Source organism: Rhinatrema bivittatum, unplaced genomic scaffold (genome assembly GCF_901001135.1).
Source record: "Rhinatrema bivittatum unplaced genomic scaffold, aRhiBiv1.1, whole genome shotgun sequence".
NCBI classification, from domain to species: domain Eukaryota; kingdom Metazoa; phylum Chordata; class Amphibia; order Gymnophiona; family Rhinatrematidae; genus Rhinatrema; species Rhinatrema bivittatum.
This window is the reverse complement of record NW_021820712.1, coordinates 243,940-262,957: the sequence shown is the minus strand read 5'-3', so window position 1 is coordinate 262,957 and position 19,018 is coordinate 243,940. Positions and strand designations below refer to the sequence as shown.

The window sequence follows — 19,018 nt, the reverse complement described above, 5'->3', positions numbered from 1 at the left end:
GAAACTTCCCCTGCCTCATAGTCCAGGAGAATCCCCACTGCCCGGGGTCTCTCACTCCCAGCCTGGCACTGGGAGGATCCTCAGAGCTGCTTTATAAGTACAGAAGAAAGGCAGGAGAGAGGGAGTGAGGGTGTGGGAGAAGGTGTAGAGATGAGATTTATTCTCTGCATTGTAAAATGAAACTTCCCCTGCCTCATAGTCCAGGAGAATCCCCACTGCCCGGGGGCTCTCACTCCCAGCCTGGCACTGGGAGGATCCTCAGAGCTGCTTTATAAGTACAGAAGAAAGGCAGGAGAGAGCCAGTGAGGGTGTGGGAGAAGGTGTAGAGATGAGATTTATTCTCTGCATTGTAAAATGAAACTTCCCCTGCCTCATAGTCCAGGAGAATCCCCACTGCCCGGGGTCTCTCACTCCCAGTCTGGCACTGGGAGGATCCTCAGAGCTGCTTTATAAGTACAGAAGAAAGGCAGGAGAGAGCCAGTGAGGGTGTGGGAGAAGGTGTAGAGATGAGATTTATTCTCTGCATTGTAAAATGAAACTTCCCCTGCCTCATAGTCCAGGAGAATCCCCACTGCCCGGGGTCTCTCACTCCCAGTCCTGGCACTGGGAGGATCCTCAGAGCTGCTTTATAAGTACAGAAGAAAGGCAGGAGAGAGGGCAGTGAGGGTGTGGGAGAAGGTGTAGAGATGAGATTTATTCTCTGCATTGTAAAATGAAACTTCCCCTGCCTCATAGTCCAGGAGAATCCCCACTGCCCGGGGTCTCTCACTCCCAGCCTGGCACTGGGAGGATCCTCAGAGCTGCTTTATAAGTACAGAAGAAAGGCAGGAGAGAGCCAGTGAGGGTGTGGGAGAAGGTGTAGAGATGAGATTTATTCTCTGCATTGTAAAATGAAACTCCCCCTGCCTCATAGTCCAGGAGAATCCCCACTGCCCGGGGTCTCTCACTCCCAGCCTGGCACTGGGAGGATCCTCAGAGCTGCTTTATAAGTACAGAAGAAAGGCAGGAGAGAGGGCAGTGAGGGTGTGGGAGAAGGTGTAGAGATGAGATTTATTCTCTGCATTGTAAAATGAAACTTCCCCTGCCTCATAGTCCAGGAGAATCCCCACTGCCCGGGGTCTCTCACTCCCAGCCTGGCACTGGGAGGATCCTCAGAGCTGCTTTATAAGTACAGAAGAAAGGCAGGAGAGAGGCCAGTGAGGGTGTGGGAGAAGGTGTAGAGATGAGATTTATTCTCTGCATTGTAAAATGAAACTTCCCCTGCCTCATAGTCCAGGAGAATCCCCACTGCCCGGGGTCTCTCACTCCAGCCTGGCACTGGGAGGATCCTCAGAGCTGCTTTATAAGTACAGAAGAAAGGCAGGAGAGAGCCAGTGAGGGTGTGGGAGAAGGTGTAGAGATGAGATTTATTCTCTGCATTGTAAAATGAAACTTCCCCTGCCTCATAGTCCAGGAGAATCCCCACTGCCCGGGGTCTCTCACTCCCAGTCTGGCACTGGGAGGATCCTCAGAGCTGCTTTATAAGTACAGAAGAAAGGCAGGAGAGAGCCAGTGAGGGTGTGGGAGAAGGTGTAGAGATGAGATTTATTCTCTGCATTGTAAAATGAAACTTCCCCTGCCTCATAGTCCAGGAGAATCCCCACTGCCCGGGGTCTCTCACTCCCAGCCTGGCACTGGGAGGATCCTCAGAGCTGCTTTATAAGTACAGAAGAAAGGCAGGAGAGAGGGAGTGAGGGTGTGGGAGAAGGTGTAGAGATGAGATTTATTCTCTGCATTGTAAAATGAAACTTCCCCTGCCTCATAGTCCAGGAGAATCCCCACTGCCCGGGGTCTCTCACTCCCAGCCTGGCACTGGGAGGATCCTCAGAGCTGCTTTATAAGTACAGAAGAAAGGCAGGAGAGAGCCAGTGAGGGTGTGGGAGAAGGTGTAGAGATGAGATTTATTCTCTGCATTGTAAAATGAAACTTCCCCTGCCTCATAGTCCAGGAGAATCCCCACTGCCCGGGGTCTCTCACTCCCAGCCTGGCACTGGGAGGATCCTCAGAGCTGCTTTATAAGTACAGAAGAAAGGCAGGAGAGAGGCAGTGAGGGTGTGGGAGAAGGTGTAGAGATGAGATTTATTCTCTGCATTGTAAAATGAAACTTCCCCTGCCTCATAGTCCAGGAGAATCCCCACTGCCCGGGGTCTCTCACTCCCAGCCTGGCACTGGGAGGATCCTCAGAGCTGCTTTATAAGTACAGAAGAAAGGCAGGAGAGATGCCAGTGAGGGTGTGGGAGAAGGTGTAGAGATGAGATTTATTCTCTGCATTGTAAAATGAAACTTCCCCTGCCTCATAGTCCAGGAGAATCCCCACTGCCCGGGGTCTCTCACTCCCAGCCTGGCACTGGGAGGATCCTCAGAGCTGCTTTATAAGTACAGAAGAAAGGCAGGAGAGAGCCAGTGAGGGTGTGGGAGAAGGTGTAGAGATGAGATTTATTCTCTGCATTGTAAAATGAAACTTCCCCTGCCTCATAGTCCAGGAGAATCCCCACTGCCCGGGGTCTCTCACTCAGGGGGAGCTCGGTCCTGGGGGAGGTGAGGGCCCAGCATTTACCTCCATCCCACAGCCTCACTCCCCAGTATCCCTCCTCAGGTGTTAGTGAGATCCCCCCCCTCCCTCCTCACAGAGTCTCTGCACACCCCCAGCTCACAGTAACCCCCCTCCCCCACCCCCACCTCCCAGTAATGTCTCCCCGAGGTGAAGCCCTCACGCCCCAGCACACAGAGATAAGAATCAAATCTCCGGGGACTGGGGGGGAGGCTCTGCTTTCTCTCTCCCACTCTGACCCTTTTCCCATCCTCAGACAGGAGGAGCCAGGGATTCGCAGTTTCAGGATCCAGAGTCACAGGCACTGCAGAGAGGAGGAGACATTAATAAACATGAGCACACTCTCCTCATTGGCTCCTCACACACCTCTAACCCCCATTGGTTCCCTATACCCCCAGCTCTAACTCTCATTGGCTCCTCACTCTCCCACCCCTAAACCTCATTGGCTGCTCCCTGAGTCAGTTCCTTAGTCTATGAGAGGAGCTCTGTTATTGGCTGCCACTCACTGACAGGGCTCAGACCTACCAGTGATCCTATTGGCCGGCTGCTCTCCAGTATCTCCCATTGGACTGATTCCCCTTTCATCATCAGTGACAGGGAGTTTCTAATTGGCTAATTCCCTGCCGGGCTTCCTATAACTCACAGCCCCATTGGCCTCCTCTTCCCATTTATATTTCCCTTCCCTGAAACCCCTCCCCCTGTGACCCCCCACCATTAAAGCCAGGGGCAGTCCTTAGTATAAGGGGCGGGGTCTGTGTCACTCCCTGCATGCGCTCCTGCGGCAGGAAGTGCAGTAATTGCCCCGTGGGGCAGGAGGGAGCGGTGCTGGCGCTGGGGTCTGCACTGGGAGAAGCTGCACCGGCCACGCAGGCGGGAAGGAGACGCAGAGAGCGGAAAGAGCGGGGCCAGCACAGAGCAAGGGGCAGAGGAGAGGGAAGGCTGCAGGGGCGGCAGAGTCACAGCTGAGAAGGGAGGGGAGGGCAGGGGCATGCAGAGGGGAGGGGGAGGAGAGGGAGGATGATTTCAGACAGAAGGTGGGTGAGGGGCAGGGAATGGAGGGACGGTGATAGTGATGGAGGAAGAGCCAGGGGAGCTCAAGAGGCTGTAGGGGCAGCAGCTTCACAGCTGAGAGTGGGAGCCTGTGGAAAAGAGACTGCTGAGGTTGGAAGGGGAAGAAGAGGAGAATGCTTAGATCAGGCTTGGAGGGGAGAGGGAGGAAGAGGGTAAAGATACTGCTGGTGTCTGAGGGAGGAGAGTGCTGGGGTTATCTATGCCCTGACTGTGCTTAGCAGGGGACCCATTGCATGAGCACCCAGGGCTCTGAATCTCAGGTAACAGAACTGCCCTCTGCTTCCTGCCCCAACCCCTCCCCTCCCAGGAAGCAGGCAGGGGACAGGAGGGGAAGGGTGAGGCTGGAGGAGACCCTGTAGCAGCTCTCATTCATAGACGGGATCATTTGTATAATTAGTTATATCAGAGGCAGTTACCTGCATATCTGCCACATCCCATCCACCAGTCTGAATTAAAACAAAGAGAAACACGGATCAGAGGTCAGAGAAGAGAAATAAATACAGTGCCAGGCAGAAATATATTTATCAGACTGAGAATAAAACTTACCCAGTCCTGCAGGGCGGGAAGAAACAGTAAGAAATAGAGAAATGTTAGAGCTTCCAGTTTATAAAACGTCCATCAGAGAACTTGTGACATTTCCTCTGTTATAAAGAAAGAACTTGGCATTTTATATGCGCTAGAATAGAATCATAAACAGATATTTATACAAATGATAATTCTCTGGTTTTATGTGCATCAGACGTGTAACAGAAATCCCAGACAAATTCACGCTGTCTTCTTATTGCTATTTGACAGATAATTCAGAATTGTCAGAGGTTCCTCTTTGGGATTTTATTGATTTCTGAGCCAGGAAGTTCTCTCTGAACTGATTCTGCATTTTGTCTCCTGTTCTAAGGCTGATGCTGAGGATACAATCAGGATAACATTGCTGGGACTTCTCAGGGTAATTATCAAAGAGATTTCTAGTGGTAAAAATCATTAATTCCCTGTACGTGCCTGGATCAGTCCAGACACCTGGGTTGTGACTCCGCACCAGCAGATGGAGACAGAGCAAGACCTCTAGGGCATCCCTACATATAGTAAGGCGCCACCCACAGCCCCTCAGTCTTACTCTGTCTCCAGCAGATGGGGCAGGGTCACCCACAGACTCTGGGATCCTGGGTAGTGTTAGTTAGTCAGGATTTGTAGTGATTTGGTTGGTTTTAAAAAAAGAAGAGGATTTAGAATCAAAGGAGAGAGAAGTTATAGAAGAAGACTCCCGCGCCCTGGGAGCCTCCCAGGGGGGTTGGAAGGTTCTGAGGGGACCACCCCCCCCCTGGTAGAGGCCGCTGCTGAGGGTCGAGGACCCGGCCTTTTGCTGGCAGCAGCGTCGGGGGTGACACCGGGGAGCCCGGTTCACTCACCCCCACTGGAGCAGACAGCTCAGGACCAGCTCTCCGGGCTTCGGGCGCCGTTCCGGGAGGGTTAGGGGAAATTTTCCTCGCTTCTCCCTGCGTTTTCCCTTGTTTGTCCCTCCTCTGCCGCACCGCGGATGCTCCAATTGTGTCTCGGGAGGGAACTTTTCTTCGCCCTCCCCCCACCTTCCCCTTCCTTCCCCTACCTAACCCCCCCCCCCTGGCCCTATCTAAACCCCCCCCCCCTTACCTTTGTCAGCAAAGTTTCAGGAACGCCCCCGGACACGCCCCCTCCCTCCCCTTTACGCGCCGGCGGCCTATGCGGGCCTTTTAAAATCCGCCCCAATATTCACAGTAAAGTGAGGGCTTATCTGTATATAAAGTTAAATATTACATGGGGATCATATTCAGTAGGAAGTGAGTGACAGATGGACTGAGCTGCTCTCTCTGTTGGTAAAACACAATATTCACAGTAAAGTGATGACTTATCTGTATATAGAGTTAAATATTACATGGGGTCATATTCAGTAGGAAGTGAGTGACAGATGGACTGAGCTGCTCTCTCTGTTGGTAAAACACAATATTCACAGTAAAGTGATGACTTATCTGTATATAAAGTTAAATATTACATGGGGTCATATTCAGTAGGAAGTGAGTGACAGATGGACTGAGCTGCTCTCTCTGTTGGTAAAACACAATATTCACAGTAAAGTGAGGACTTATCTGTATATAAAGTTAAATATTACATGGGGGTCATATTCAGTAGGAAGTGAGTGACAGATGGACTGAGCTGCTCTCTCTGTTGGTAAAACACAATATTCACAGTAAAGTGATGACTTATCTGTATATAAAGTTAAATATTACATGGGGTCATATTCAGTAGGAAGTGAGTGACAGATGGACTGAGCTGCTCTCTCTGTTGGTAAAACACAATATTCACAGGAAGGTGAGGACTTATCTATATATAAAGTTAAATATTACATGGGGTCATATTCAGTAGGAAGTGAGTGACAGATGGACTGAGCTGCTCTCTCTGTTGGTAAAACACAATATTCACAGTAAAGTGAGGGCTTATCTGTATATAAAGTTAAATATTACATGGGGTCATATTCAGTAGGAAGTGAGTGAGAGATGGACTGAGCTGCTCTCTCTGTTGGTAAAACACAATATTCACAGTAAAGTGATGACTTATCTGTATATAAAGTTAAATATTACATGGGGTCATATTCAGTAGGAAGTGAGTGACAGATGGACTGAGCTGCTCTCTCTGTTGGTAAAACACAATATTCACAGTAAAGTGAGGACTTATCTGTATATAAAGTTAAATATTACATGGGGTCATATTCAGTAGGAAGTGAGTGACAGATGGACTGAGCTGCTCTCTCTGTTGGTAAAACACAATATTCTCAGTAAAGTGAGGACTTATCTGTATATAAAGTTAAATATTACATGGGGTCATATTCAGTAGGAAGTGAGTGACAGATGGACTGAGCTGCTCTCTCTGTTGGTAAAACACAATATTCACAGTAAAGTGATGACTTATCTGTATATAAAGTTAAATATTACATGGAGTCATATTCAGTAGGAAGTGAGTGACAGATGGACTGAGCTGCTCTCTCTGTTGGTAAAACACAATGTTCACAGTAAAGTGAGGACTTATCTGTATATAAAGTTAAATATTACATGGGGGTCACATTCAGTAGAAGTGAGTTACAGATGGACTGAGCTGCTCTCTCTATTGGTAAAATACAATATTCACAGTAAAGTGATGACTTATCTGTATAGAAAGTTAAATATTACATGGGGGTCATATTCAGTAGGAAGTGAGTGACAGATGGACTGAGCTGCTCTCTCTGTTGGTAAAACACAATATTCACAGTAAAGTGAGGACTTATCTGTATATAAAGTTAAATATTACATGGGGGTCATATTCAGTAGGAAGTGACTGACAGATGGACTGAGCTGCTCTCTCTGTTGGTAAAACACAATATTCACAGTAAAGTGAGGACTTATCTGCATATAAAGTTAAATATTACATGGGGTCATATTCAGTAGGAAGTGAGCGACAGATGGACTGAGCTGCTCTCTCATTGGTAAAACACAATATTCACAGTAAAGTGATGACTTATCTGTATATAAAGTTAAATATTACATGGGGTCATATTCAGTAGGAAGTGAGCGACAGATGGACTGAGCTGCTCTCTCATTGGTAAAACACAATATTCACAGTAAAGTGATGACTTATCTGTATATAAAGTTAAATATTACATGGGGTCATATTCAGTAGGAAGTGGGTGACAGATGGACTGAGCTGCTCTCTCGTTGGTAAAACACAATATTCACAGTAAAGTGAGGACTTATCTTTATATAAAGTTAAATATTACATGGGGGTCATATTCAGTAGGAAGTGAGTGACAGATGGACTGAGCTGCTCTCTCTGTTGGTAAAACACAATATTCACAGTAAAGTGAGGACTTATCTGCATATAAAGTTAAATATTACATGGGGTCATATTCAGTAGGAAGTCAGTGACAGATGGACTGAGCTGCTCTCTCATTGGTAAAACACAATATTCACAGTAAAGTGATGACTTATCTGTATATAAAGTTAAATATTACATGGGGTCATATTCAGTAGGAAGTGAGCGACAGATGGACTGAGCTGCTCTCTCATTGGTAAAACACAATATTCACAGTAAAGTGATGACTTATCTGTATATAAAGTTAAATATTACATGGGGTCATATTCAGTAGGAAGTGGGTGACAGATGGACTGAGCTGCTCTCTCGTTGGTAAAACACAATATTCACAGTAAAGTGATGACTTATCTTTATATAAAGTTAAATATTACATGGGGTCATATTCAGTAGGAAGTGGGTGACAGAAGGACTGAGCTGCTCTCTCTGTTGGTAAAACACAATATTCACAGTAAAGTGAGGACTTATCTTTATATAAAGTTAAATATTACATGGGGGTCATATTCAGTAGGAAGTGAGTGACAGATGGACTGAGCTGCTCTCTCTGTTGGTAAAACACAATATTCACAGTAAAGTGAGGACTTATCTGCATATAAAGTTAAATATTACATGGGGTCATATTCAGTAGGAAGTGAGTGACAGATGGACTGAGCTGCTCTCTCTGTTGGTAAAACACAATATTCACAGTAAAGTGAGGACTTATCTGTATATAAAGTTAAATATTACATGGGGTCATATTCAGTAGGAAGTGAGTGACAGATGGACTGAGCTGCTCTCTCTGTTGGTAAAACACAATATTCACAGTAAAGTGAGGACTTATCTGTATATAAAGTTAAATATTACATGGGGTCATATTCAGTAGGAAGTGAGTGACAGAAGGACTGAGCTGCTCTCTCTGTTGGTAAAACACAATATTCACAGTAAAGTGAGGACTTATCTGCATATAAAGTTAAATATTACATGGGGTCATATTCAGTAGGAAGTCAGTGACAGATGGACTGAGCTGCTCTCTCATTGGTAAAACACAATATTCACAGTAAAGTGATGACTTATCTGTATATAAAGTTAAATATTACATGGGGTCATATTCAGTAGGAAGTGAGCGACAGATGGACTGAGCTGCTCTCTCATTGGTAAAACACAATATTCACAGTAAAGTGATGACTTATCTGTATATAAAGTTAAATATTACATGGGGTCATATTCAGTAGGAAGTGGGTGACAGATGGACTGAGCTGCTCTCTCGTTGGTAAAACACAATATTCACAGTAAAGTGATGACTTATCTTTATATAAAGTTAAATATTACATGGGGTCATATTCAGTAGGAAGTGGGTGACAGAAGGACTGAGCTGCTCTCTCTGTTGGTAAAACACAATATTCACAGTAAAGTGAGGACTTATCTTTATATAAAGTTAAATATTACATGGGGGTCATATTCAGTAGGAAGTGAGTGACAGATGGACTGAGCTGCTCTCTCTGTTGGTAAAACACAATATTCACAGTAAAGTGAGGACTTATCTGCATATAAAGTTAAATATTACATGGGGTCATATTCAGTAGGAAGTGAGTGACAGATGGACTGAGCTGCTCTCTCTGTTGGTAAAACACAATATTCACAGTAAAGTGATGACTTATCTTTATATAAAGTTAAATATTACATGGGGTCATATTCAGTAGGAAGTGGGTGACAGAAGGACTGAGCTGCTCTCTCTGTTGGTAAAACACAATATTCACAGTAAAGTGAGGACTTATCTTTATATAAAGTTAAATATTACATGGGGGTCATATTCAGTAGGAAGTGAGTGACAGATGGACTGAGCTGCTCTCTCTGTTGGTAAAACACAATATTCACAGTAAAGTGAGGACTTATCTGCATATAAAGTTAAATATTACATGGGGTCATATTCAGTAGGAAGTGAGTGACAGATGGACTGAGCTGCTCTCTCTGTTGGTAAAACACAATATTCACAGTAAAGTGAGGACTTATCTGCATATAAAGTTAAATATTACATGGGGTCATATTCAGTAGGAAGTGAGTGACAGATGGACTGAGCTGCTCTCTCTGTTGGTAAAACACAATATTCACAGTAAAGTGAGGACTTATCTGTATATAAAGTTAAATATTACATGGGGGTCATATTCAATAGGAAGAGAGTGACAGATGGACTGAGCTGCTGTGTCTGTTGGTAAAACACAATATTCACAGTAAAGGGATGACTTATCTGTATATAAAGTTAAATATTACATGGGGTCATATTCAGTAGGAAGTGAGTAACAGATGGACTGAGCTGCTCTCTCTGTTGGTAAAACACAATATTCACAGTAAAGTGAGGACTTATCTATATATAAAGTTAAATATTACATGGGGGTCATATTCAGCAGGCAGGTTACTGGACATTTTATCATGTAAAGTTAGCGGGATAACTTGTGCTGTATGATTAGTGGGATAAATGTTCCTCTGAATCTACTTCCCTAAATCTGAGGGCTGCTTACGCTTCCAGCGCTCGTCGTAGCAGAAAAGTACTGGAAGCACCGTAAGCATATAAGAGGTTCCCTCACTCCCAGCAGGGTTTCTGCTGCTCCGGGGGCAGGGGAGGGTTTTGTGAGAGGGGGTGGGGAGAGGAGCTGCAAGGATCTGAGATCCCCCTGGCACATTTTACTCTATGGGAGGGGGCTTGGCGGGGGTTAGGGGGTTTGCACGGCTCAGATTTTGAATATTGACCTGTACACTTCTATATATTTCTTTATAACAAAAACAAATTCCCTTCACCTTATACATAACTGAGAGTAGGAGAGTGTAAATGATATTTATTATTTCCATAAGAACATAAGAAGTGTCCTGCTGGGTCAGACGAGGTCCATCGAGCCCAGCTTCCTGTCTGACAGTGCCAGTCTGGGGCACGAGTACCCGGCAGACCCCCAATAGTTGATCCATTTCTTGTATCTCACTCCCAGGGATAAGCGCCGGCTTTCCTGAGTCCTCCTGGCTAATAACTCTTTATGGACTTTTCCTTCAGGGACTTCTCCAATCCTCTTCTGATCCCCCCATGCTACGTCCCTTAATCACGTCCTCCTGCAACAGATTCCATCGCTTGATTGTGCTGCGAGTGGAAAATACTTCCTATGATTGGAATTAAATCTGCCGCTTGCTACTATCATGGGATGTCCCCTAGTCCTATTGTTATTGAAAGGGTAAATAACCGTTCCCTATTTACCCGTTCCACCCCATTCCTGATTTATAAATCCCAATCATATCCCCTTCTCTGCCTTCTCTTCCTCCACAAGTCTCTCTGTAGAATATACTGAGAGATCTCAGAGATTTACATTTAAAATGTGTTTCATAGGGCAGGCTTTGCAATTTGAGATTTTGGCAAATGCAAGAGAAAGAATAAATAAGAGATCGGGGAAGACAGGAAAGAACGGGATCAGGACCAAAAACAGAGGAAGGGGAAGGGGAAGATAGGAGCAATCTCTTATCTGTACAGACAGATTGCAGATCTGCATCTGAGAAACTCCACATTCTGACTGCTAATGATTTAATGCAAACAAATAAAGCAAAAGTAAAAGAGAGAGATTCTTCTACCTCCAAAGCTTGTGATCACTTTCTTCAATTGCTGAGGGTATCTCAGTGGGAAATCCAATCTCAGGTCAGTAGAAACAGCCTCTGGTTTTCGAAACTCAGCGTTCTGACACCTACAGTTAAGAGAGTCACTGGGATTATTCTGGGAGAGGTTATACCCCAGGAGGTGGATGTGGGACAGGAGGAGAGAATGAGATATAACTACAGGTAAGAGAGTCACTGGGATTATTCTGGGAGAGGTTAAAACCCCAGGAGATGGACATGGGACAGGAGGAGAGAATGAGATATAACTACAGGTAAGACAGTCACTGGGATTATTCTGGGAGATGTTCAACCCCAGGAGATAGACATGGGGCAAGTGGAGAGAATGAAATATAACTACAGGTAAGAGAGTCACTGGGATTATTCTGGGAGATGTTCACCCCCAGGAGATAGAGATGGGACAGGAGGAGAGAATGAGATATAACTACAGGTAAGAGAGTCACTGGGATTATTCTGGGAGATGTTCACCCCCAGGAGATAGAGATGGGACAGGAGGAGAGAATGAGATATGACTACAGGTAAGAGAGTCACTGGGATTATTCTGGGAGATGTTCAACCCCAGTGGATAGAGATGGGACAGGTGGAGAGAATGAGATATAACTACAGGTAAGAGAGTCACTGGGATTACTCTGAGAGATGTTCAACCCCAGGAGGTAGACATGGGACAGGAGGAGAGAATGAGATATAACTACAGGTAAGAAAGTCACTGGGATTATTCTGGGAGATGTTCACCCCCAGGAGATAGAGATGGGACAGGAGGAGAGAATGAGATATAACTACAGGTAAGAAAGTCACTGGGATTATTCTGGGAGATGTTCACCCCCAGGAGATAGAGATGGGACAGGAGGAGAGAATGAGATATAACTACAGGTAAGAGAGTCACTGGGATTATTCTGGGAGATGTTCAACCCCAGGAGATGGACATGGGACAGGTGGAGAGAATGAGATATAACTACAGGTAAGAGAGTCACTGGGATTATTCTGGGAGATGTTCAACCCAGGAGATAGACATGGGGCAGGTGGAGAGAATGAGATATAACTACAGGTAAGAGAGTCACTGGGATTATTCTGGGAGAGGTTAAAACCCCAGGAGATGGACATGGGACAGGAGGAGAGAATGAGATATAACTACAGGTAAGAGAGTCACTGGGATTATTCTGGGAGATGTTCAACCCCAGGAGATAGACATGGGGCAGGTGGAGAGAATGAGATATAACTACAGGTAAGAGAGTCACTGGGATTATTCTGGGAGATGTTCACCCCCAGGAGATAGAGATGGGACAGGAGGAGAGAATGAGATATAACTACAGGTAAGAGAGTCACTGGGATTATTCTGGGAGATGTTCAACCCCAGGAGATGGACATGGGACAGGTGGAGAGAATGAGATATAACTACAGGTAAGTGAGTCACTGGGATTATTCTGGGAGATGTTCAACCCCAGGGGATAGAGATGGAGCAGATGGGATCATCCTGATGATGCCCTGGTCTTCAACCCTGTGAGCTAGGATGGGAAAGTTAGTGGAGGGAGGAGTGAACTATTCAGAACAGCTCCTCCACTGAGGTTGCTGGAATAGCGCCCCCACCCCCTGCTGCTTATAAAAGCGGCTGCAGCAATTCTAGCTCTGGCATTCTGGATAAGAGTTAAAGAGAGTAGGAGTGTTTATCTGGAGTTGTTCCCCTGTTTGGGTTCTGGGTTACACAGCCTGAGCCATTACCCAAGTGGGAAGGGGATCAAGGCCTGCGTTGGTGCTGGTTCTACAAGAACATAAGACTTTGCCATTATGGGTCAGACCAAAGGTCCATCAGGTACCTGGGAGGATCCCAAGGGGTAGAGAGAGTCCAAGCTGCTCATCCCAGTGAGAAGGGGATTCCTACAGCTCCACCTTAATAATGGTTTATGGACTTTTCCTCCAGGAACTTATCCAAACCAAATCCCACTTCTCCCTCCAGTTCACCAATCAATAAGATCCTTTGTTACCCCTATTATCCCCTCCAAACTCCATCACCAAAAATATAAATTTCCAACCGCATAGAAAAGATGAGAAAGAAACTTGTACCTGCTCAGGGTTTCCTTCACATCCTAGAGGAGAAACAAGACAGAGATTATTTCTTGCTCCACCCTACAGATCATGAGCAGCTGTTATACACTTTAGGGACAGGGGTCGGGAACATTTTTGGCTGAGAGAGCCATGAGTGCCACATATTTTAAAATATAATTCCGTGAGAGCCATACTAACTACAACCCCCACCCTCCTGACCCCCCCCCCCAAGACCTACCAAATTAAATTACTACAACCCCCCACCCTCCTGACACCCTCCAAGACCTGCCAAATTACTTTACTACAACCCCCCACCCTCCTGACCCCCCAAGACCTGCCAAAGGTTCCTGGTGGTCCAGCGGGGGTCTAGGGCTCGCAGACAAATCTTTAATAAAAAAGTAAAAATCTAACAAAACTCCCCACCCTCCTGACGCACCCCAAGACCTCCAAAATTAATTTACTACAACCCCCAACTCTCCTAACCCCCCCCCCCCAAAGACCTGCCAAAAGTCCAGTGGGGGTCCGGGAGCGATCTCCTGGACTTGGGCTGTCAACTGCCAGTAGTCAAAATGGATCCGACGGCCCTTTGCCCTCATATGTCACTGGGGTCGACCAATGGCAGCAGTAGCCCCTGCGACATAGTAAGGGCAAAGGGCCGTCAGCTGCCAGTGATCAAAATGGCGTCGACGGCCCTTTGCCCTCACTATGTCACAGGGGCTACCGCCGCCATTGGTGGATCCCAGTGACATAGTGAGGGCAAAGGGCCATCGGCGCCATTTTGACTACTGGCAGCCGACAGCCCAAGTCCAGGAGATCGCTCCCGGACCACTCCTGGACCCCCGCTGGACCACCAGGGACTTTTGGCAGCTCTTGGGGGGGTCAGGAGGGTGGGGGGTTTTGTTATATTTTTACTTTTTTATTAAACATTTGTCTGCAAGCCAGATGCAGCCATGAAAAGAGCCACATCTGGCTCGCGAGCCATAGGTTCCCGACCCCTGCTTTAGAATATTCCACACTCAGCACTGTGCAATGACACAACTGCCTGTTTATAGAGCAAAGAAACTCCATGCAATGAAAGAGGACCATCCTTCCTCCTTCTCACAGGCAGGGAGCAGTTTGATGAGGAGCAGGCATTGGGGGCTCCTAATCAGAGCTGCCTGGGAAGGAACAGGAGAGAGGCTGGGACTGAGGGGTTTACTTATGAGAGCTCCCCTGGAAGATGTAAGGAGAGAGGCTGGGACTCATGGGTTTTCTTATGAGAGCTCTCCTGGAAGATGTAAAGAGAGAGGCTAGGACTGAGGGGTTTCTTATGAGAGCTCCCCTGGAAGATGTAAGGAGAGAGGCTGGGACTGAGGGGTTTTCTTATGAGAGCTCCCCCTGGAAGATGTAAGGAGAGAGGCTGAGACTGAGGGGTTTTCTTATGAGAGCTCCCCTGGAAGATGTAAGGAGAGAGGCTGGGACTGAGGGGTTTTCTTATGAGAGCTTCCCTGGAAGATGTAAGGAGAGAGGCTGGGACTGAGGGGTTTTCTTATGAGAGGTCCCCTGGAAGATGTAAGGAGAGAGGCTGGGACTGAGGGGTTTTCTTATGAGAGTCCCCGGAAGATGTAAGGAGAGAGGCTGGGACTGAGGGGTTTTCTTATGAGAGCTCCCCTGGAAGATGTAAGGAGAGAGCCTGGGACTGAGGGGTTTTCTTATGAGAGTCCCCGGAAGATGTAAGGAGAGAGGCTGGGACTGAGGGGTTTTCATATGAGAGCTCCCTTGGAAGATGTAAGGAGAGAGGCTGGGACTGAGGGGTTTACTTATGAGAGCTCCCCTGGAAGATGTAAGGACAGAGCAAAGACTGAATGAGGCTCTGGTGAGCTTCTACATCAGGAGATGGAGCTCGTGTCAGGGCTGGGTCTCTCTGTCACACCCAGGGGTAGCTCAGCACTGCCAGAGACTGAAGGTGACAGTAAGGTTAACTCAGTTTTCCCAGGGGAGCTCAAGGCAATCTGGTGCCTGATATGAGGGATGCGATGACGCTTTTCCTCCCATCCCCTACCAAGCACAATGCAGAGTAAATCACCGAGCGGTCCAAAGTGAAGGGGATATTGATAAGAACATTAGATTTGCCATACTGGGTCAGACCAAGGGTCCATCAAGCCCATGGTCCTGTTTCCAACAGTTGCCAATCCAAATCAGAAGTACCCGGCAAGCAGGATAACATTATTTATCTATTTATAATATTTGTTATCAGCCGTTTTAAAGTTTATTTATTTATTTATTTAAAAACTTTTCTAAACCATTGCTAAGTTAAATACCATCGCAACGGTTTACATGTAGGCACATATTTAATGTAGGTGAAAGTGTACTGTAGTACATTCTAACAGGTGCCTCAAAGGTTCGGTTACAATAAATCATTAGACATAGTCATTTAGCGAAGTAGTTCAAGACCAATTGTACCAAGGTGCTTACTAGGGTAGATTTATTACACATAGTATTATAGTTATGCTTATTGTGGTGTGGAGTTCATAGACTAATCTACTGTAAAGGGCATGATGGGATTCATCCAAGGATACTGAGGGAGCTCAGAGATGTGCTGGCGGGACCGCTGTGCGACCTGTTCAATAGATCCCTAGAAACGGGAGTGGTGCCGAGTGATTGGAGAAGAGCGGTGGTGGTCCCGCTTCACAAGAGTGGGAACAGAGAAGAGGCTGGTAGCTACAGACCGGTTAGCCTCACTTCGGTGGTGGGAAAAGTAATGGAGTCACTGTTGAAAGAGAGAATAGTGAACTATCTACAGTCGGGAGAATTGATGGACCAGAGGCAGCATGGATTCACCAGAGGAAGATCCTGTCAGACAAATCTGATTGACTTTTTTGACTGGGTAACCAAGGAATTGGATCAAGGAAGAGCGCTCGATATCATATACTTGGATTTCAGCAAAGCTTTTGATACGGTTCCGCACAGGAGACTGGTGAATAAAACGAGAAGCTTAGGAGTGAGTGCCGAGGTGGTGACCTGGATTGCAAATTGGTTGACGGACAGAAGACAATGTGTGATGGTAAATGGAGATCTCTCTGAAGAGAGGGAGGTTTTAAGTGGTGTACCACAAGGATCGGTGTTGGGACCGGTCCTGTTCAATATATTTGTGAGTGACATTGCGGACGGGATAGAAGGTAAGGTTTGTCTTTTTGTGGATGACACTAAGATCTGCAACAGAGTGGACACACTGGAAGGAGTGGAGAGAATGAGACGGGATTTAAGGAAACTGGAAGAGTGGTCGAAGATATGGCAGCTGAGATTCAATGCCAAGAAGTGCAGAGTCATGCATATGGGGAGTGGAAATCCGAATGAACTGTATTCGATGGGGGGGGAAAGGCTGATGTGCACGGAGCAGGAGAGGGACCTTGGGGTGATAGTGGCTGGCTTGTTACGGCGGTTACTACCCCAAACCAAATAAGCCTGATACTTCACTTTCAATGCATATACAGTATAGTTCTCTGCTTCAACGGCAGGGGAGAAGAAAAAAGGGTTCGCACTCACAAAGCGGGGAGTAGCTGGCTTGTTTATTTATTTATTTATTTATTTATTTATTTATTTAAGATTTTTATATACCGGCATTCATGATACAATCACATCATGCCGGTTTACATATAACAGGGATGTACAATGAACAACAGAGTAACCTGTGGAAGTGAGCAGTTACAAATAACAAGGGAAATAAACTGGGAGAAGAGAAGAAAAAAAAAGGAGAGGATAACATTAGATAAAGATATTTACATTAGATAAAGATATTTACAATATCTATAATATAAGCTATAGATATTTACATGGAGAAGGGGTAGGACTGGTTGGATAACGACTGGTAGGACTGGCTGGATAACGTTTGGTTGATAGTGTGATAATTAGTTGGTGTCCGGGAATGCTTGTTTAAACAGCCAGGTCTTAAGTCTTTTCCTGAAAGTTGGGAGGCTAGGTTCTTGTCTGAGGTCAGGAGGGATGGAGTTCCATAAGGTGGGGCCGGCTGTTGAGAGGGCCCGATCTCTTAAGGTGATGTGTCTGGTGGTTTTAGTAGGGGGTACTTGAAGAGATCCTCTGAGTGTGTCTCTAATTGGTCTGGAGGAGTTGTATATTTGGAAAGGGACTTGTAAGTCGAGTGGAATATGCAGATGGATGGTTTTGTATATTATGGAAAGAGATTTGTAGAGGATTCTAAAGTGAACTGGCAACCAGTAGAGGTCTTTTAGGATTGGAGTTATGTGGTCCCTTCTCCTGGAGTTTGTCAGTAATCTTGCTGTAGCATTTTGTATTATCTGAAGTGGTTTAGTGTAGGAGGAAGGGAGGCCCAGAAGGATAGAGTTACAGTAATCGATCTTGGAAAAAATGATAGCTTATAGAATAGTTCTGAAGTCCTGAAAGTGGAAGAGCGGTCTAATTCTTTTCAGAACTTGGAGTTTGTGGAAACAATCTTTGGTGGTTCTGTTAATGAAGGCTTTAAGGTTCATCCGGTTGTCAATTAACACTCCTAGGTCTCTCACTTGTGAGGTAGTAGGGATAGCCGGAAGATTAGAGATGGAGTTGTTGTTATCTGGGGAGATGAGCAGCAATTCGGTTTTGGAGGAGTTTAAAACTAGGTTTAGGTTGGATAGGAGGCGTTTAATTTCAAGGAGGCAATTTTCCCAGTAATCCAATGTTTTCATATAAGATTCTTTAATGGGTATCACGATCTGGATATCGTCGGCGTAAAGAAAGTGTTTGAGGTTAAGGTTGGAGAGGAGTTGGCAGATTGGTAAGAGATATATGTTGAAGAGTGTAGGCGACAGTGAGGAGCCCTGGGGGACTCCTATGGATGAGTCCATTCGAGATGATTCCTTATTCTGTATCTTAACCTTGAAGCCTCTGTTGTTACGGCGGTTACTACCCCAAACCAAATGTGCCTGATACTTCACTTTCGATGCATATCCAGCATGGCTCTCTGCTTCAACGGCATGGGAGAAAGACTGATACATCACGCATATCCAGCATAGCTCTCTGCTTCAACGGCAGGAGAGAAGAAAAACTGATACTTCACGCATATCCAGCATAGCTCCCTGCTTCAACGGCAGGGGAGAAGAAAAACAACCAATAAGGGCTGTATAACATAGTCTGGGTAAAACAAATAAGCATGGGTGTAGCTTGCTTATTGCGGCGGTTACTACCCCTACTACCCCTAACTAATCAAGCTAGATATTTCACTTGGATGCAGCTCCATCACTGCTCTCTACATTAATGGTGGGGGTGGAAGGGAAATAGAACCAAGAGCTAAGAGAAACAGATAAGTATGAGAGAAAAAATGTGTGAAGCTTGCTGGGCAGACTGGATGGGCCGTTTGGTCTTCTTCTGCCGTCATTTCTATGTTTCTATGTTTCATTTCTATGATCACTATTGCCAAGTGGCCCCACCACCGTTACCTCTCTCACCAAATCCTGTGCTCCACTGAGAATTAAATCTAAAATAGCTCCCTCTCTCGTTGGTTCCTGAACCAATTGCTTCATGACGCACTCATTTATTACATCCAGGAACTTTGTCTCTTGCAAGTCCTGATGCCACATTTACCCAGTCAAAATTGGGGCAATTCAAATCTCACATTATTACTGTGCTGCCAAATTGGTTAGCTTCCCTTATATCTCTTAGCATTTCATTGTCCAGCTGATCATTTTGTCCAGGTGGATGGTAGTATACTCCTATCACTATACTCTTACACACACGAGATTTCTACCCATATAGATTCTACTGAGCATTTAGTCTCTTGCAGGATCTTTATCCTGTTGGACTCTATACCCTCCCGGACATAAAGTGCCA

The 19,018-nt window shown here is 45.9% G+C and overlaps 1 protein-coding gene across 3 annotated transcripts in view; it reads right to left on the bottom strand.

Annotated features, from left to right (window-relative positions):
* Window positions 1-2,726: 2,726 nt before the first annotated feature.
* Window positions 2,727-19,018, bottom strand: part of LOC115081990 (E3 ubiquitin-protein ligase TRIM41-like) — a 31,145-nt gene continuing 14,853 nt past the window's right edge. The window contains exons 4-7 of one of the 3 annotated variants that reach the window (XM_029586248.1): window positions 13,214-13,236; window positions 4,208-4,213; window positions 4,078-4,107; window positions 2,727-2,894 (exon numbers count right to left, since the gene is read on the bottom strand). In XM_029586248.1, the coding sequence (XP_029442108.1) occupies window positions 2,873-2,894; window positions 4,078-4,107; window positions 4,208-4,213; window positions 13,214-13,236 (81 nt within the window). In that variant the 3' untranslated portion in view covers window positions 2,727-2,872. The other 2 variants (XM_029586247.1, XM_029586249.1) reach the window with 2 other exon arrangements.